Here is a 19,069-nt window from a genome sequence, read left to right as displayed (position 1 = left end):
TGCTCCTGCTCTTCGGCACTCTGTCCGCCGCCATGGCCCTGCTCGCTTCCAGCCTCATCTTCCAGCTGCCGGCGGGTCGGACCGCTCTCGGAAGCGGTCCCGGAGCCGTTCGAGGAGCGCTGCCGGAGTCCGCGGCCGCCGTTTTGCTGCCGGTGTCGGCCGTGTTGGCCGCGCTCTGCCTCGTGCTCAACGTGAGCTGCCTCCTCCTCTGCCTCCTCCACGGCTACTTCAGCACGGAGCTGTGCCGGGGGCAGCCCGGGTCCGAGCGGTGAGAGCCGGGGGGGCACCGCGGTGGGGCTGGGGGAGCACCGGGGACTGGAAGGTGTGGGGGGGCACCGGGGTGCTGTGGACCCCTAGGGGTGCAGAGGGAGCTCGGAGGGGTCTCGCCACCCCTCTTTCCCCCCGCGATATTGGCCCCTCCCTGGGGAGGGTGAGCAGAGGGGACTGCAAGGGTTGGACGGCTCTGGGTTTGGGTGAATATCCCAAATTCCTCCCTGCTGTGCCCTGCCATGAAGTGGGGTTACCTCTGGCTGATCAACCCCGGGATTGTAAATTTGCCTCCTTCACTGGAGCTGCACGTAGTGACTGCACTGATGAGCTCACAGCTGCTGCACCCTATGGAGTTACCAAGAGCATCTCTGGGTGATCCCAGCCCTCGTGCTGTGTCTGCATCTGGGCTGTTTGTCCCCTGGCACCCATGTTTGTCCCCTGGCACAGTGGTGACCGCCAGGTGACCGCAGACCCACATTTGGTGACCAGCAGACGTGTGCTGACTTCATCATTACCAGCACATTTACACTTGCAGAACTGTTTCCAACGCCATTAGTTCCAATCTGCTTCCTCCACCATGACCTGGCTTTGGTCGGTGGCTCCTGGGTAAACCAAAAATAAAAGCAGTGTGCAAACGATGGCAGTTAAATGCAGCTCACTGGAAGTTGGTCTCTTCACGTGGCTCACACGGTGGTCCTTGCGGGGCTGTTTTGGGACCACTGTGAGCAAGTCACAACTCAGCTAGAGAAAACAACAGGATCTGGCAAAACTTTGAGTGTCTCACATTTCGTGTAGCAGTTCCAGCAAGTCTCACCTGGTGGCTTCCAAGTGATGCTGCAGCTCCACGTGCTCATTAGTGAAGATTCCCAGAGTAAACCTTGCTTACAGTGGAAAATCCACCCACTGGCTATGAATTTGTTTGAGATTTTGTATTCATTTGTGCTGGAAAATTCTCATTTGCCAGGTTGTGCAATTCTTCTCTGGAAGCCTCGGGTGTGAGGCAGGGTGAGCACTGAGCAGCAGCGATGGAGGTCACACATAGACACAGTGTGAGGGCAGCAACCTGCTCCAGGGCTGGGTTGGAGCAGCCCTTCCAAAGCTGTTCCCAAACAATTTGACTTTATACGATGCTTCCGTGCTCTTCTCCTGTATCCCCATGCGGTGAGAGGCTGTTTTTGGCTTTGCTGCTGGCAGTGCAAGGCTTTGGCAGGAGGGATCTTGCAAGGAGCAGGTCGGGAGTCTCAGCTCCGCTTCCCTCTGCCTGGGATGGGTCAGGCAGCGCCTCGTTTTCCCAGCTGTGAGCTGGGGGTTACACGTGTGTTTGGGAGGAAGAGAGGCAGCCTGGGGCAGGAGGTGCTGGGATGCAGCCCCTCTCCCTGTGATGCCGTTTGCTGCCATCTCTCCGTGGCCCCACCGGGCGCTGGTTTCATTAGGGGACCAGCTCACGTCCCAGGGACCTTTCCCACGTTGGGGCTGTCACACTGAATTACCGCTCCGCTTCTCAGCGCTGCGCTCAATAGTCCGAGCCAGCTCCAAACAAAGTCCTTCTCCTCCCCGCTAATCCCTCCCGACTCAGGTAATTAAGAAAACAAAGCGGCTGCTCTTCCTCGCCGGGCAGCGGGTTCAGGCTCTATTAACGGCTCCTGGCTGCAACAGGCCCAGGAGGAGGGCATCGTGCTGGGGCACTCGGGGGGGGGAAATGGGGACAGGGCACAGCGTCCCTTGGATGCTGCATTTGTCCCATGGGGTGGAGGGAGCCGGCTGCCGCGGAAGAGCAACGTGAGGGCTGGTCCTGCCGGGACAGTCGTGTCATGCTGAGCTGCAGGTCCCGTGTCCTTCCAATGGGCCCCAGGACTTCTGGAGGTGCTGCAGAGTCCGTGATGCTCTGTGCACCCCTGGAAAGGAGGGCCCTGCTGGAAAGGGGCTGTTCTTCTCGTGTGGTTTAGGCATGATTCAAATAGCAGCCCCCCTCCAGACAAAGGGCTTGCAATGTGAGCTGAGCAAAGAAATCCACTCCCGAGGCTGCAAAGACAACCTGGCCTTGCTTAATTCAGTGCACCAGCACTTTGCTTTTCACTCTTTCTTTAATGGGGAGATGGGCATGATGCCTCACTTTTGTTTCTTGCTTGCTCTACAAGGTTTGCTGAACAGGACAAATCACCTGCAGAGAGCCCTGAGCCACCTGAGTCTCTCTTGTCTGCCCTACCTGCTTTCCAAAGCATGGCCAGAATCAGGCATCTCAAAATCCCGTTCCAGAGTGGGAACAGCGCATGCAGAGCTGTGCAGCACAGGGGAAAGCCCAATTCTGCAGAGCTCCTTGGGTGTGGGACTCGGCCCTGAACTTCTCCATGCAAAAGCAGCATTTCAGTTCCTCAGCAGGGGCCAGGAGACAACGCAGCCCATCTCAGCAAAGTGTTTCTGTCCCGTTTTGCAGGGCAGCCTGGTTCCTCCTGGACAGCCGGACAGTTCGCCACGCGGCCATCGGCTTGTTCTGCTGCGGGGTCTCAGTCTATCTGACAGGTAAGTGCTCACTGCCCAGGAACACAGCCTGCTGTGGGGGGAAGGCAGGCACTGTGCCCAGCCCAGACCTCTCTCTGCTTGCTGATTGCCTGTGAGCTGCTGCATTTCCACCAAAGCATCAGTTTTGCTTTGCAAATAGCATCAGCTGTAGCGTGAACTTTCTTCTCTTGGTGAGCAGCCCCCACGGGGCAGTTCTGGCCTGAACTTTGCAGGTCAGATGCATCGCTTGAATCCATCTGCTTCCTCACGATGTGCTGCACTCCCCTTCCAGCTCTTGCCATCTACATGCTGCTGCTGTTTGAACTCGAGGCTGGCATCGCCAGTGCCTGCATCCTCTCCTCTGGCATCATCGTGCTGCTGGTGACGGTGACGCACGCCCTGGTCCGCGCCTCCCAGCTGTCACACCGCAGCCACTCCGAGATCTCTCACACTCTGTATGAGAACGACTCTGCCCAGCACAGCGAAACTCCCGGCAGCAATCTGAACAACAAGAGCGTCCCTGTGCCCCGGTCCCGGCCTGAGATCCACCGGGAGTTCTCCTTCCCTCCGTTCCTGGAGCGCAAATCTCAGCTGGGCTCTCCAGCCAGCAGCAATCTCACCTCCTCGGGCAGCCCTGGGGCACACTCTGAGAAGGAGAGCTACCACCTGCCCCGCACACACAGGACGCTGTCAGCAGAGTCAGCCTTGCTGCAGGCACAGGGCAAGCCCTGGAACGGCGTCACCCAGGAGATGAGGAATGTGCTGGCACGCAAACCTGGAGCCTCGGGCAAGGACTCGACCCTGGTGTGAGTGGAATGTCCATCTCATCACGGCAGAACTGCAGGCACCATAGCCAAGATCTGCATCTCTGTTTAGAGCTTAATATAGGTCACGTCACAGCCCAAGTGTCAATGATCTCTCACGAGATCAGGATGGCTGATTTTCCAACCTCTGCCCTCCTGCTCGGAGGATGCTGCATGGGCCTGTGCAGCCACAGCCATGGGTTTTCTTCTTTGCTGAGAAGACCGGGCTCCCAGCCCCTCCTGCAGTGCTGCTGGCACTTGTCTCCCTGCAAACAAGGACAGCAGTGGCAGGGCAAAGGCTCGTGCAGGACTGTCCCATCTCTGCAGGGCACTGACGGCAGTGAAGGAAGTGGCACATGTGTGAGGGGTGAGAAGACTTTGTCCAGGAGCAGACTACTCCCCTTCCCCAGCAATCCTAGCTAGTTTCTCTGGCTGGCCATGCCCCTCTCCCCTTCCATTGCCTTCCTACATCCTCCTCTATTCCCTCAGTCACCAGCACCTCAACCCTCTGGGCAGGACATTGGAGCTGCCCATCTGTGTTCTGTGGGAAAACCTTGCTGGGGATTACCTGCATGTCACCTTAAGAACGGTGCCAGTTGTCAGTGCTGAGAGCTGTGGTGCAGGAAGGGTTGTGTTGGCGGTTCTCTGCTGTCTGCAGGACAGAATGCACAAGTGCAACTGCTGCTTCTGTTAAAAATGAGTGGGTTTGGCTCACAGTTACTAAAGCTACATGCTTGGATCTTCCCCACATCCTCATCATCCAGCAATCTGTAAAGCATTTCACGGAGTGAAGGAAGGCCACTGATCCAGATCCCCCCTCACCCTCCATGTTATTATCCTCAGAGACACCTGTTACTCTCAGCACAATACACAGTACTTTTTTGGAAGTCTAGCACTGCTTTGATCCCTGTATCCTTGGTAAATTCTTCAGCAGAACAGAACTGTTGGTTCCAAGAGAGATTAACACTGCATGACACAGAATGAAGAAAGTCCTTTTTTTCCCCCAAAGAACGGGACAGTTTCTTTCTCACTTGAAAGGCTCCAACTCCGCATGTCTTTGTTTTGCTCCATGCCCTTTGAAATACACAGAACCAGCAGGCTGCAAGACCCCCCAGCCCGAGCAAGCAAGAGGGGAAGGTCTGAGACAGAACAAACTTGTTTTTCCTTTTTATTATTGTTCTCCCTAAGACCAAACTCAGCGACTTTTTGGCACACACACAAAAAGCTCTCCTTGCAGAACACCCCCTGAACAAGGCTGAAGTGTGCCTCCATTCAGTCTGGACACAGCCATCTACAAAATACTGAAAGAAGACCTAGTTTTTCTGAGATATTTCTGTGGCCAACAGTTAGAGAAGAAAAATGCCTCCTAGCAGTCCGCCATCAAAAAGAACTGGAAAGGACAAATGCAGAACCACCCCCTTTCCATTCCCACTGTGGGAAAGGATACGACTGCTCCCCAAAACATCCCCCAAAGGCAGTTCTGACCCCAGTGGCAGGGTTTTTACTGCTCAGGTGCAGCACCTTGTTACTGGGAACAGACAGGCAGGCACACACCTCTGTGCAGCTTCACAGACTGAGCAGATTTCTTATTCTTCCATGTGGTTGGAAAACATGGAGCTGGGCTGGAGAAGAAGGCAGAGGACAGCCAGTCTTGTTTGAAATCAGGAACTACCTGGAGGATTCTTGGCTTGTGGGGCAACAGTGCTGTAAAAAGAAACAGACAGTCACATCCAGCAGCAGGACATCAGCAGCCACGAGGACATGAAGAACCAGGGGTTCCCTCCTGTAAAAGTTCACTGCTTGCAGCAGGAGAGCTGCTTAGACAAGAACACCTTTCAGTGTTCCGTGCAGACTACATAGCAGCACATACCAGCCACCGTGGGTGTTAAGACAACAGTCTTTAAAGCCACACCACCACAAAAAAAAAACAAACCAACAAAATGCAGTGTAAGTGCTGGGCAGCATGACCTTGCTGCACGGGCAACTGGGAAAATACAGAACCTGTACCAGAGATGTGTAAAGCAGAGTCATTCTGCAGAGACAGAGGCACTTTGTTTGCTGTGGTGGTTTTATCAGGGATGGACATTTAAAACTGTTTGTGGTGAGCATGGGTGTCTGGGAGTTTTCTCACTCCTAACCAGTCAGACTGCAATACCAACACAGTTCTCGGGAGACAAATAAACTGGACTCAGATGATCTGCTGGAAGACGTTTTAGTAGCTGTAATTCAACTGCAAAATACAAGAACAGAATCTTTGTGCTGTATCTGCCAGCACCACTAATCTCTATGGGACCTCCCTCAGGGAAAGAGCCACATGCATGACAGAGAACAGCACCAAGGGCAGCCTCTGACCTACTCCATCTCAGTAGCATCATCACACTCCAAGTGCCTTTAACACAAAGCTTTAGTATATTACAGAACCAAACATCCCTATTTAAATAAGGAAATAAATTATTTTCCACTTATCTCTTTCTGTAAATAAGATTATTTGCTTCTCATGGTAAACAAAGCCAGAAGATCACTGGAAGGCAAGCAGCACGCTGTTTTAAATAATAGTCTGGCATGACATTACTGAAATAACTGCTGGGCATATTTGTTCTGGGCTGCATTACACCACCAAAGCCTCTGTCAGGCAAAAGGGTCACTGATAAATAAGCAGGGCAGTGTCACAGTGCCTTGCTACCTGCGGCCCTGAGCGGCGTTCAGCTGATCCTTCATGGCAATGGCATGCTTGAGGAGACTGTCAATGCTCTTGAAGTACACGCTGCTGTCGGTCATGCTCTTTATGGCACTGAAAGAGATAGGAGGACTGGTTAGCATATCCTCAGACTAACAGTGCTTCACATCTTCGGATACTTGCTGGTTAGCGAGTGGATTTACTGCAGGAGACGGGCAGGACTGCGCTGCAGGCTCAGGTGGGGAAGAGCTGGTGCACTCAGCAACGTGAAACCCTCGAGGCTCTGGGAGCTCTGCCCTGCACCCTCACACCCCCACCTGACTGCTTTCTCCCTGGCTCACACCAGGAAGCCATCAGTGAAGCACAGGCGACCTCTGCTTTGCTTCTACTACAAAGCCTGCGCTGGTGAACGCAGCCCTCTGACTGGGTGAGTCTGCAGTACCTGCAGGCATACTCCACGGTGTAGATGGCTCCTTGGCTCTGCTCCTCCCAGCTCTGCATGTCGGACTGAAAGGAACAAGAGGGCAGTGTTAGGTGTGCACTCAGTGATGCAGCTCACAGCGATGAACTCTGCCAGCTCTGCACAAATGAGGGCTCTGGCTGCTTTTCACTAGGAGCCGCGTTTGGATTCTGCCTACTGTGTGACAGCCTGTGATGCTTGGCTCTGGGTGCCAAGCACTTGAATTGGAAAGAAACATTTATCTGGAATGGCTACTGGTTGGAGCCAACACTTGGGATGCACTGGCAAAATCCTCCTTGTTTTCAGATGTACCCCTGAGCCAGCTGGGAGCTGCAATGAGGCAGACTGCAAGCAGCCAGCAACTGTCACAGAGTGCCAGAATGCCCAGATCCCTGGTGTGCTTGGCCCAACACATCTCTTGCTGAGTCCAATCCTCAGCTCCTTGTGCAAAACCAGGTGAAACAGCTCACTTCACAAGACTGAAAGCTCTCATTTCATTCTGCTTGCTATTTGTAAGCATTATCACAACCACAAACCTCCTCTAGCCTGCTCTGAAACTCTGCCTGATCCCTAGGAGCAGTCAGCACTGTGCCCTTCCTTTCATGAGCTCGGAAGGAGCCCTGTAAACTTCACACAAACTCAACTACATGCAAGCAGTTCTGGCATGGGATGCAATTGTGTGCTGTAGCTCTCCAAGGAGAGGGAAAACCAAATGCACACACAAATCACAATGAAAGCACAGCTGAATTCAGAGGCGTTGCTCAATAGATAACTATTTCAAAAGTGCTTAAGTAGTTTGGGCACTTTTTGAAATATGTTCTCATGGGAGCTAATTCTCAAGTCTATTCTGTTGGGTCTAGTTACAAGCCAAAGAAAACGCAAGGGCCTCTTTTTGTGACTGAAGGAGGTCGGCTAGGAGCTTGGAGTGCATCCAAAATCACTTCTGCTGTTCAAAGCCTGTCCTACATCGGGACGCTTGACCACATAGCTTTAAAATACAAAAGAAACAAGTCTCTACATGCAACACTGCAGGCAGTTCTCTGCAGGGGAGGGTCCTCCGACCCGACTCACAACCCCACAAGCTGTCCTGCAGAGATCACACTTATCCCAGAGTCCAATCACGTTTTACATGACCATAATCTGATGCTGAAAACAGGCTTTGCGAGCAGAGGCAGCTGAAAGAGACAGCTATGTCCCGCAGCTCTGCAGCCTGCTGTCTCCAAGAGGTGCCAGATGATCTTTAGCAACCATTTAGAGCCCAGCATCGCACTGGCTCAGTCACCAGAGCAGCTTAGCACTCTCACTGCCCTGCTGAAAGACAGCTCTGTCCCACGAAGGGCAGGTGACCCCACCTACCAACCATTTCCTCCAGCAGCAGCACAGCCTCTGGACAATTTCAAGTACTGACTGTCAGCTTGCAAAGCCCAGGGCAGGATGATGGCACGGTGATAAAACTGGGAAGCCAGAGATGGTGACTGCAAAGCTCCTTTGAAAAGGTGGAAACAATACAGTCACTTGCCTGTGGCCCTGAGCACAAGCAGATTTTAATAACTTCTCAGTATCAGTGCCAGTGATGTCCATTCTCAGCATTCCCACTACTTCCTGGGAATGCTGTGCCATTAATTAGCAACAAAAGCCTTTCCCTAAAGCTCTTCTTCAACTTTTCTTAACGTCCTTCCTTCAAATTCCCAGGAGGTGCCTTTGGATGCAGTTTAAGAACTAAAGCCAGCTATTAATATACTAAGGATATATTACTGTTGCTTAGCAGTAAATTAATGAGGAGATGTAAGTTCTCAAAAGATCAGGGGAAATCCAGAAAGGCAGCTTTGTGCAGAGCAGGGCTTAGCAGCACAGCTCCGACACGTGGAGGCAGTGAGGGCCCTGCATTGTGCTCCATCTTATCAGCAAGGGGCTAAATCTGCCTGGAGAGTTTGAGATGGTAAGGAAGGTATTAAGATTATTTTTAATCAAATCAAAGAAAGTTGCTTGTTGTAAAGACATGGAGGTGACCTTCTTCTTGCATACTTCCCCCCCATCCCCCAGCTCTCTCCCTCCTCATTTTTCCTAGGTTTAATCTCCTCAGGAATTGTAAAAGCTGCATTTCAGGAGAACTCTGCCAACCATGGACAGAGCTGCTGTAAGGCTGAAAGGAAAGCTGGAAAGCACCAATAAATCCTGTTTCCTTTATACATTACTTGCACCTTGGGACTAAATTACAAGAGAATGGATCCAGGCAGAACACTCCTTTTTCTTCCTTTCCATTCTTAGGAATTAAACCCACCTTAATTCAGAGCCTTTGCTCTGATTTAGATAAAACCTGACAGTGCTTTCACGGTGTACAGCCCTGCTGACACTTTCCTGTTCCAGTGTCTTCTAACAGAGCCGATGGGCTTCAGCATAGCAACCCAAAGTATCCATCCCCACCTAATCAACGCTCCACAGTGCCGATGGCCCCATCAGGGCACTGAGCACACCCCTCTCCTGGGGGCTTGGCTGCCTGGTTTGCTGCAGACAGCAACGAAAATAAGAGTGGGATGAAGGACAAGAGAAAGAACCTGACCACAATTCCAGCGTCAGCAGCCTGGCAGCGTGGTCAGGATGCCAAATAGCTGCAGGGAGGAGAGCACACTCCCAAACATGGCACTACAGCCTTGGAAGAATGAATGTGGGGGCTGACGAGGCTGGAGGAGACACCACCAGCAGTTACACCTACTGTTGTTTAAGCTGCAAGAAAGAATTTGCTTTACATTTTTCCCCAGCCCTTACCACATCAATGCATTGTTAAACACGAAGGAAACAGGAAAGCAGTTGAAAGCTGGAAGTGCCCATGTGGTCATCAAAAAGAAATGGATAGAAACAGCAGCATCTTTGAGCTACTATTAGGAGGACAGTCCTAATATTAGAGGGGGACAGTGAGATTGGGGTGGTGCTGGGGCAGTCCTAAAGCAGAGGACAATGAGCATTCCATTCAACCTTGACCTGATGTGCACCACTACTGCAGGGAGCACACAGAGCTCCTCCTCCTCTAAGCAGGACACCGCTGTCCCAGCTGGGGTCTGCACCCAGGGCAGGACAGATGCTGTGAGGCTGGACGTGAAGGTATCAAAGGCATCTGATGGTTGTGATGGCTGCAGTCACATGGGGACACACAGTGTCCTCAGATTTGCTGCTGGCATCCACAGGACTGCAAAATCTTTCTTATGAGAAGAAAGTGGAAAAGAGAAGCAATTTTGGCTAAAAAAAAGAATTCTCCAGGATGGCTGTAACCAGCTGAGACTGAGAAGAGAATGCCTAGCAAGAAAAATGAGAGCAGCAAAGGTTTTCAGAGATCTTGTTCAGCACAAACCCCACTGTCTAACAACCAGCACAGTGTCCAGCTTGTTCACTAGGCTGCTGCTTCCATTTGTGCTTCTGTGCTGCCCTTCACTCTCCTCCCTGTTATAAACCACTCGGTGATGGAAACTGATCTCTTCCCTCTGCATGACTTGTCATACAATTTGTTCAATTTCCTTTTGTTCCAGACACATTCCCTGAAACCGGGGCTATCTTGATTAAATGAAAGCAAGTGACAGCTCAGGAATAATTTTATAAACCTGTCTCCTGCATCCCAGTGATGCAATCGCATCAGCATGTGCCATACATACATATACATCTCTATATACCTACCCTTGCATACAGAGATGTATATAAAATGTTAATAAATAATTGAATAATAAAGTGTCACAATCCAGGTTAATTTGGAAACTAGGGCTGTAAAGCAAAGGTGAAAAATGAGGCCTGACAGTGCATTAGCATAGACATGAAGCAGTAATCTATTCATGAGACATCACTCCTAATGAATCATGACTGGCAGAAGAGGGAGAAGGACAACAAGGCTGGCATTAAAGTGTCTCTGCTCCGTGCTCTGGAGGAAAGTAGGAACACAGCTGTGAGATGCGATTCATTATCCTGCCTTTCCTTGTGTGGGCTCTTCTCACTTGTTTCTTCCCACTCCCCCTTCCCTCCTCTCACCCTCCTCCTTGTTTTATGTAGGAAATAAAAATCTTGCAGTGTAGTCAGATGTAATAAGATTTAACGTCTGCCTCCTCCCCCCCTCCCTGCACAAGAACCGTTTTTCTTTGTCTCCACACACACAACCAGCACTGGGAGCTCAGGGATGTGCAAGTTTTACCCCAGATCTGTGAGTGAACATGTAAATCCCCCTCATCCCCCCCAGCGTGGGCCAAACGGGGTCCCCTAGCACCTCCCACACAGCGCCTGTGCCCTGATGGCTGATTTCCTTCCCGAGCCAGTGAGATAGGAACAACGTGGCAGCTCAGGAGAACAGCTCTGGTCTGACTGTCTCAGGGTTTGTGAGCTCAACTCACCTTGTGCTGAGCGAGCTCTGGAAGCGATCGCCGGACGTGTTCCTGGAGCCGGTACAGGGCCACGGAGGGCTCGTTGGCCAGCACATACATGCTCTCTGTGAATTTGTCTGTAACTGCAGAAAGGGAAACAACAGAGTCACAGGAGGTGGGGAGCAATGGGAGGAATGTGGGGCTGGAAGGGCTCCCTTGGGTGCCATCTCTCAAGGTGTCTCTGGAAGATGTGGGGTTCAGAGAGCCCACTGCACCTCTCACAGCACAGCAGCCTTCTGACAAAAGGCTCCAAGTTTCAGTGTGCCAGAGAAGAGATCAGAGTAAAACCCCAAATATTCTAGCTATTAACCATGAAATGTTAACCAGGACATGATGGGAAAGCACCATTACACAGGTGGTTCATTGAACTCTCCATGTCACTGCACGTGCAGTGAGTTCAGCACCAGGTGGAGGCATCACCGTGGGACGCTGCTGGCCCAGCAGCCCCAGACCAACTGGGGTTGGCCTGGGCTTGGGAACTGCTTGTGCCTTTTCTGAGCAACCTGAGTTGGACTAGAGATGGGAGGGAGCAGCAGAGGGCCAGTGAACCTCCTGCCTCTTCCCCCACACACCAGCTCCAAGAGATGTCCTAAAAGCAACTGAAAAGCAGCTTTTCCTGCTGCCTTCTCACAGGATTCACCTTCCCAACGGCCACTTCCGCAAAGCTGAGGGCTGTGCAGGAGCTCTGAGCCCCCCTTCCTCCTGGATTGACGCTTACAGCTCCCGGCAATTGATAACGACGAGACGCAGAGCTCAGAGATTGCTTCCCGTCTGACTGAACAAAGTGGGGAGCGCCTTCAGCACAGCCAGAGGGAACATCTCTCAGGGCTGCGTTCGGGATAAGCGATTCCCCCCCTCTGTCTCAGGGCTTTGGTTTCAGTCACGACCGCTCCCAAACTGCGGCTCTTACAGTGGCGGCCACCGCAGCTCCCCTACGCGTATGCGAACAAATGCAGAACTGCGCGATACGATATGGTCGATACCCACCGCGATATGCCGCGATACGCCTCCCCTAGCCCCGTCACGGCGCCCTATCGCGGCCTGCTCCGTGGCGCATCGCCCCTCCCTCCTCTCTCACGACCCACAGGACTCTATCGCGACATCTGCTGTCACCGTAAGTCCCTGTCGTGGGCGGCCCTATCGCGACAGAACAACAGAACGCCACCGGAGCCCCTCACAGCCGATCCGGCCCCACCACCCCCGCGCCCCCGATCCGCTCCGATCCGCTCCGACCTTTCTTCACCTTCAGCTGCATCTCGGGCTCCTCCATCCCGCTCCGCCACCGCTCCCACTTCCGCTTCCGGTGGCGCCCCGCTCCAGTTCCGCCCCGGCCGGGAACGCCGCCCCCGGCTCACGCGTTCCGCCCCGCTCCCCCGCCCCTACAACAGGGGTTCCCCACACCCCTCTGTTGTCGGGGGCTGAGCCCATCCTGCGGCCGGGCCTCGGGGCTGCCTCGGAGTGCGGTCCGATCAGGTAAAGCCCCGCGGTCTCTTCTCCCGTTGCTCCCCGGTCTGTAAGTGTAGGCCTCGGGTGCGTACAGGCCGCGCCTTCCCTCCCCCCCGGTGCCAGGGCTGGGGATATCAGCAGGCAGCTCCAAGGGCTGCGACCCCCATCGGCCGCTTATCCCCACCTCCACAGGCCCGGAGCCTCCCGTCCCCCGGCCGGTGGGAGCCATGCGGGGGGTTTATCCCCTCCCAGCCCCATCTCTGGAGACGTGCAGTCCTGTTTCTGCTGGGCCTGGCAGCTTCCTTCCCCTCTGCCCCCCCCCTCCTTCCCCTCCCTGTTCCTTTTTTTTTAATCTGTTCTCAATGTGCTGCTGTGTGGCAGTTTCCCCATGGAAGGTGAAGAAGAGGCCTCCGTGAACGATGGGGACAACCGGGAGCTCCTGAAAGAAGAGAGTGAGAAGGGAGCTGAGGGAGCAGCAGCCACGGAGGAGCCAGCTGGGACCAGGGATACTGGGGACGGCGGTGCCCCCCCGGGGCTCCTGCAGATGGACAGGGGCATGCAGTGCTCCAGCTGTGTGGAAGGTGACTGCCGGGGTGAGGGTGTGTCAGAGCTGAGACAGGGCACACACAGATCTGCTGGTGCTGGCTGGAGCCTGGAATCCTCACTAAAAACAGGGCTCTGTGGCACAGTGCCAGTGTGAGGGGAGTTTGGCTTCAAAACTTGAACCAACCTTCCAGGGAATTTCTTACAGGGAAGGAGCCTGGCAAGATTAGCCATCCTACAACCCCCCAGTGGGGTAGGAGTGTCTGTGTGCCATAGTTGGAGCCCAGCCTGTTCTCCAGCAAGTGGCATCAAGGTCCCTAATGGCCACCCTCCCTCTGCAGGTGGAACAAACACTCTCCTGAAGCCCTCAGCTGCCTCAATGGACAGGCAAAGGACCCCTGAGCTCTCAACCCTTGACAGTGAGTATCATGGAAATTGGTGCTTGCAGATCCCTGGGTGCAGCCCCAGTAAGAGACAGGAGCGGGAGAAATCATGCCCTGGCAAAAGAATCTCTCATCCTACAAAGACAGCTGGGGAAAAAAAAGTCTTTTACTGCTGTTGGTCCCTTTTATAACATATCAAGACTAAGTCCAAATCCAGGCCTTGCTGATGGCTCATAGCAGCAGTGAGAGGTCGCTGTAGCTGCAGTGGAACTGGAGATTGCAAACTCTTTCCATATACTTTTCTCATTATACTACAAATTGCTTGTTGAAAATACGTCAGGCTTTCCAAGGGGAGCTCTTCCTCTGTAGGAGATATTAGGATGAACTTGAGTGCATCCTCAGGCTGTCCTCTGCAATATATCGTGTGCAATGATGCCATTAATGCAAGATCCCTGTCTCCTGCGGTGCCCCAGATGGACCACGCCTCTCCTTGGGCAGCTGTTCAGGCTGTTTTATCTTCTCTGCTCAGCTGTTGTTCCCCCACACTGGCCAAACCTTGATCTCCAGGCTTTTCATCTGCAAGGCAATAATTCTTTATTTTTGCAGGGGCAGGAAGGAATAGCTTCAGATAAGTCACATAAGGTTTACGTGAGCTTTTATGAGGCTTTTGGCCTCAAGTTAGTCTCGTTCTTCCCTAAGCACAGAGATGTGCCCTGACTCTTTCCTCTCTCTGGAACAGGTTTCCCCCTGAAGCACTCAAACACACTGACAAACAGGCAGCGAGGCAATGAGATTTCAGCCCTCCCAGCCACCCTGGACAGTAAGTAGAGCTGGGCAGATTGAGCTGTGCACCTCAGACTTCAGATGCATGAGGGGTGTGGAGGGAGGAGTGGAACTGGAAACCTCCCCCCATCTGCTGCTGCCATACTGTATGAAGCATCCACCACTGACCAGCAGGAGGGTGTTCATTACCCACTGGGGCTTGGGAAGATCAGATGGGGCTGTTCAGTTGGCACTTCCAGGGACTCCCCTGCAGATGGTGGATGCTGAGCTGGAAGCACTGTTTTGAAGGCTGAATTCTCTCTGTCCCCCAGCGTTGTCCATCCACCAGCTAGCTGCCCAAGGTGAGCTCAGCCAGCTGAAAAAGCATCTTCGGAAAGGTATGCATCTTCCTTTGGGTTCACACCTCAGATCATGCAGAGTCCTGCTGGGTCACAGAGCATCTTTTGATAAACCCTTGGCTTAGTTTTACAGCCTTTGCTGGGTTTACTTAGGGGACAGGAAGCAGGGAAGGTTTTAAGCATCCTATTTGTCTCATCTGTTTTTATGCAGGTGAGAACTTGGTAAATAAACCTGATGAGAGAGGCTTCACACCACTGATCTGGGCTGCAGCCTTTGGAGAGATCGAAACAGTCCGTCACCTGCTGGAATGGGTAAGGCCACACTTACATAGCACCTGATTATCAAGAGACTTCTCAGTTCCAAGCCCTGTGGCTGCCAAAATGTCTTGCACTGTCCTGATGTTGCCTCAGCCAGCCTTTCTCATGGCATCAAACAGGACACATTTTCAGGGGTAATGGGCCAGACAGTGCTGGATGCTTCTCATCGGGCTAAATCAGGAGCACAGAGAGCCTTATCTCACAGCTAGCAATAACTGTTTGTAATTAAATATCTGCTTATTGGTAATTTGAGATCAGACTTGTCACTTGGGCCCTGTAATCTGACAGTAAATGTGCTCACGGAGGTATCATTGCAGTTAATGAACTCACTGCTGCATTGTCCTCAAGAGCCAGGCATGCAGCCCAGGGCTGTGTGGAGGTGAACAGGAACCAGATCCTCCTGTGCCTTGAGTCAGGGTGCTGCCCAAATCTCAGTCCCATATCCACGTGTCTGCAAGTGCTTGTTCCACATAAGCACTGGCCAGATGTTGGTTCTGTTAGCAGCAAAACTGCAGTTCATTACCAGAGAGACAAACAGAAACCAAAATTAATGAGGTGGTACACTGCTAAAGGATATACTGAAATCCATGACTAGCAGAGCTTGGAGCACAGGGTAGGTTTCTAGGTAAATTAGTAACAAAATAAAGGGTGTGTATTGTCCAGGTACCTCTCAGACCAGTATTAATGATCTGAAAAGAGGCCAAGTAACAGGAACTATCAGGCTCAGTTTAATGACATTAGAGAAGGGCTTTTAATTCCTCAGCTGAGATATTTATTGATTAAAATACGCCTGTTAAAGACTTTGCTAAGGGGAGGTCACTGGAAAAATGAGAGCAGTCTCTTCTCCATGAGACCATTGGGATGTGGCACCATACCAGCCATGTCAAGCTACCCAACACAGCTCTGCCAAGCACCCCAGGAGCCTTCACACACTGGGACTGACATCTTTGCTGTCCCCAGGGTGCTGACCCACACATGCTGGCAAAGGAGAGGGAGAGTGCCCTGTCCCTGGCCAGCATGGGTGGCTACACTGACATCGTCATCATGCTGCTGGAGAGGAATGTGGACATCAACATCTACGACTGGGTGAGTGCTGCCGAGTGCAGACTGCTGTGGGAACCACACCAGTGCTAACCAAGACCCAGACAGGGCTTGGTGAAGCTCATTATAAAAAGGAACAGCGAGTTCACATTGTTCTATGCTGTTAGCAGCCACGTGTTTCTCCTTGCTGCTTCCCAGGCTCACGACGATCATTTATTTGCTCGTGCAGTTGTTTTGAGAAATTAATCTGGATAATAGTTTTAAATTGTTTTCTCAGCTGCTCACACTGGTGATGTTATGAGCCTCTAGGAAACTGCACTCAGAAATTAAGGCTGCCTTTGAAATTATTTTACGGCATACAGAGAATAAAACCTGTGCAGAGCCACTCTGCAACAAAACACCCAGTTTGGAGCTGGGAGAGGGCAAAAAGGGCAGGGCCTGACTGCTCCAGGAGGAGCAGGAGCTGCATGAGCACAGCCCCACGCGAGGCCAGCAATGACACAGCTCCTTCCCTCTCCCTGCAGAATGGTGGTACTCCTCTGCTCTACGCCGTGCGTGGCAATCACGTCAAGTGTGTCGAGGCCCTTTTAGGTAATGGGGAAGATCTGCGCTTACTCCTTGGCCTTGAAATCACTGCTTGTTGGTAACCACCTTGGGGACAGAGTGTGACATGCCTGGGGGGAGAGACTGAGCAGCCTGGGGGTGTCACAGGGCATTGCCCAGCCAGGATGGGCACTTTTTTGGGGTCTCTTCACCCTGTGCCAGCTCTGGAGGGGACGCCGTGGGAGCCCTGTGCCCTGATTTCCACTGCCTGCTTGCAGCTCGTGGTGCTGACCTGACGACAGAAGCAGATTCTGGCTACACCCCGATGGATCTGGCTGTGGCTCTGGGACACAAGAAAGGCAAGTGTCCCCTCCATGCTTGGCACAGAGCCTCATCTTCCTTCCCTGAAAAGCCTTCAGGCAATTCCCTGCTCCCAGCCCTGCCCGGGGCTTTTTTTGACCTTCCAGCACAGCTTTTTGACTTTGCCATGCAGAGAAACTAAGCCAGAGAAATCAAAATGGGTCCTATTCCCTTATTCCCCAATTCCAAACCAGTGCTGTGCTGGCACCAGGGCTGGGACAGAGGAGATCAGTGTTTCCACCTTCCTGCTGGAAATCAGAAACCAGATAGAGACTAGGTCCTGCCTGCAGAGATACTGCCTTCTAACAGCCCTGGCTTCTCTGGGTTTCATTTCTCCTCTTTCCCCCTTCATTAGTCCAACAGGTTATTGAAAATCACATCCTCAAGCTATTTCAGAACAAGGGGCTGGAGTGACACAGCAGCTCATGCTGCACTGCGCTTCTCTGGGCCGATGCAGGGCTCTCCTCAGGGACCAACGTGGTCTGACCCAGTGGTCCCAAAATGGGCAGCAGCAAGATGCTTCTTGCAAGGAGCACGTGGAGGAAGTTGGTGAACTGCAGCAGGTTTCTGCCACTCCTGGAAGGTGGCACTGCCTCAATGCCTTGCACCTAGGGACACTCACTCCTCAGGACAGCTGCATTTTTGCTCTGTCCAGGCTCAGCTGCTTTGTGCGTGCATTCAGGTATTGCATTTTTGGAAATAAACTCTAAAGCAGCCACGTGGAGCCCTGTTTGATGCCTCAGTTGCATCCCCTTGGTCTGTCACGGCAGCCAGCCCTCAATCCCAGCACCAGCTGCCTAGGAACTGCAAAGAGGAACTGGGCCAATCAACCTCTTGAAGGCAGGCACCCTCCTACTGCCCCTAAATTTCTCTCCAGAGCTGTCTCTTTGAAGAGCGTAGCTCGTTCTTATGCCCATAAACTTGCCAAGACCTCCCTGCATGCAGCACTATAACCAGCCAGAGAAATATCCAAGGGCATTAGCAAAAAGCAGCAGGAAGCATCTCCCTGCCAGCCAGCAACGCAGCAGGGCCTCAGCCAACAGCTGAGCCAGAGCCCTGCAAGTCTGCAAACAGCTGCTCCATGTTCAGGGGTGGCTAACGAAGGCAAGAAACAGCCAGCACCAGAGCTCAGGGGGGGGGCAGCTTCTCCTCCTCACCCACACCCAAGCCATACACCACCATTCTGACAGCACTGAGTCCAGGACACACACCGAGGGGCTCAGTCCTGGAGTGTCATTTGCCAAAAGAGCAGTTGGGAAGGAGCTGTGGGGACACCACCATTTATTCAGCCATCTGCACAGGCTGCATCCCACCAAAAGACAGCAAAGGTGGCTTACAATTCCAGCACGTAGTGCTCTGCACGAGCGTCCCTCCTGCTCTGCCATCCCATGGGGTGCAGTTCCCCGCTCCATCAGCACTTTGGGATACAGCTGGGGGTGGCACATCACTGCTGGTGGGGTTTGCTGTCCCATTCCCCCACATGAGCAGCTCTCCCAGAGGGGAAAGCAGGTGATGGGTGAGCAGCTGCTGCCCTACAGCCTCTCCCCCAGCACCTGGAGGTGATACACCACAATGCGTCCAAAGAAGTCAGTGCTGTTCTCAAAGGTGATCTTCAACGTATCCAGCGCTGTCTCCTCCACCTGGAATCTGTGTGGGGCCCATGAAGGAAAAAGAAAACAGGCAGGGGAACACCTCGACTCGTGGGAGATCTGCATGGGTGGGGATGTCCAGAATGACTGCAGCTCTGCTGAGCTGCCAGTAGCAAAGTGCCACCAGGCACCTGCAGAACTGTCACCAACGAGACAGCTCTTCCAACCTGCAACGTGGCAAAGGATATCTGCATGGCATTGATGTCCTCGGGGTACAGGTCGGATATTTTCACCAGTTCTTCACCTGTTCTGCAGCCTGTGAAGGATAAGGGCAGAGGCAGTTGTGCAGAGATGCTACGGGGCTCTGCGGGCTGCAGCAGGCACAGCCCCAAAAACCCTCAGGTGTGCACAAAGGGAAGGAGAGCATCCACAGCCCCCACAGCCCCTCACCTTCCAGCGTGCACAGCCGGCTGGAGAACCCCCCCTGGAACTGAATGTGGAGTTGTGAGACTCTGACGGTGTGGGGGAAATCCAGGGTGACCCACTGGCACGAGCCCTGGAGGCAGAGGTGATACCGGGGCTGCGTTACGGTGGGGACAGAGGGCCGTGCGCTCCCGTC

At 53.0% G+C, this 19,069-nt stretch overlaps 4 protein-coding genes across 5 annotated transcripts; 2 read left to right on the top strand and 2 right to left on the bottom strand.

The window, feature by feature from the left end:
- Nucleotides 1-8: 8 nt before the first annotated feature.
- On the top strand, nt 9-4,643 carry TMEM221 (transmembrane protein 221; the record flags this gene model as incomplete). Its single annotated transcript, XM_003213282.4, has 3 exons — nt 9-268; nt 2,705-2,790; nt 3,062-4,643. Coding segments are annotated over 3 exons (864 nt in total), but the record flags the coding sequence as incomplete, so codon positions are not given.
- An 84-nt stretch (nt 4,644-4,727) lies between these two features.
- Nucleotides 4,728-12,444, bottom strand: BORCS8 (BLOC-1 related complex subunit 8). 2 transcript variants are annotated; one of them, XM_010725027.3, is made up of 5 exons: nt 12,350-12,444; nt 11,077-11,189; nt 6,692-6,756; nt 6,256-6,363; nt 4,728-5,276 (listed from the first exon to the last, which is right to left on the bottom strand). In XM_010725027.3, exons 2-5 carry the CDS (start codon nt 11,164-11,166, stop codon nt 5,234-5,236), a joined length of 306 nt encoding a protein of 101 aa, XP_010723329.1. In that variant the 5' UTR covers nt 11,167-11,189; nt 12,350-12,444; the 3' UTR covers nt 4,728-5,233. The 2 variants fall into 2 exon arrangements, with proteins under 2 accessions (XP_010723329.1, XP_003213319.1); XM_003213271.3 differs by having other exon boundaries at nt 12,340-12,414.
- A 1-nt stretch (nt 12,445) lies between these two features.
- On the top strand, nt 12,446-17,585 carry RFXANK (regulatory factor X associated ankyrin containing protein). The gene is made up of 10 exons (XM_003213270.4): nt 12,446-12,579; nt 12,934-13,133; nt 13,437-13,514; nt 14,218-14,298; nt 14,573-14,638; nt 14,811-14,911; nt 15,878-16,003; nt 16,483-16,549; nt 16,780-16,860; nt 17,217-17,585. The coding sequence occupies exons 2-10, from the start codon at nt 12,941-12,943 to the stop codon at nt 17,273-17,275; spliced, it is 852 nt and encodes a 283-aa protein (XP_003213318.1). The 5' UTR covers nt 12,446-12,579; nt 12,934-12,940; the 3' UTR covers nt 17,276-17,585.
- A 463-nt stretch (nt 17,586-18,048) lies between these two features.
- On the bottom strand, nt 18,049-19,063 carry NR2C2AP (nuclear receptor 2C2 associated protein; the record flags this gene model as incomplete). Its single annotated transcript, XM_010725092.2, has 3 exons — nt 18,049-18,570; nt 18,678-18,766; nt 18,901-19,063. Coding segments are annotated over 3 exons (429 nt in total), but the record flags the coding sequence as incomplete, so codon positions are not given.
- Between the last annotated feature and the right edge of the window lie 6 nt (nt 19,064-19,069).

Source organism: Meleagris gallopavo, chromosome 30 (genome assembly GCF_000146605.3).
Source record: "Meleagris gallopavo isolate NT-WF06-2002-E0010 breed Aviagen turkey brand Nicholas breeding stock chromosome 30, Turkey_5.1, whole genome shotgun sequence".
Taxonomy (NCBI): domain Eukaryota; kingdom Metazoa; phylum Chordata; class Aves; order Galliformes; family Phasianidae; genus Meleagris; species Meleagris gallopavo.
This window is presented reverse-complemented; position numbering and strand designations above follow the sequence as displayed.

Excerpts from the sequence above, each read along its gene's own strand:
- BORCS8 (XM_003213271.3), bottom strand. The coding sequence starts at position 12,376 with ATGGAGGAGCCCGAGATGCAGCTGAAGGTGAAGAAAG. Across the intron at positions 6,757-11,076 it reads CAGAGCTCGCTCAGCACAAG|TCCGACATGCAGAGCTGGGA; the intron begins GTGAGTTGAGCT and ends TGTTCCTTTCAG. Across the intron at positions 6,364-6,691 it reads ACCGTGGAGTATGCCTGCAG|TGCCATAAAGAGCATGACCG; the intron begins GTACTGCAGACT and ends TATCTCTTTCAG.
- RFXANK (XM_003213270.4), top strand. The coding sequence starts at position 12,941 with ATGGAAGGTGAAGAAGAGGCCTCCGTGAACGATGGGGACAACCGGGAG. Across the intron at positions 13,134-13,436 it reads GTGCTCCAGCTGTGTGGAAG|GTGGAACAAACACTCTCCTG; the intron begins GTGACTGCCGGG and ends CTCCCTCTGCAG. Across the intron at positions 16,550-16,779 it reads GTGTGTCGAGGCCCTTTTAG|CTCGTGGTGCTGACCTGACG; the intron begins GTAATGGGGAAG and ends GCCTGCTTGCAG.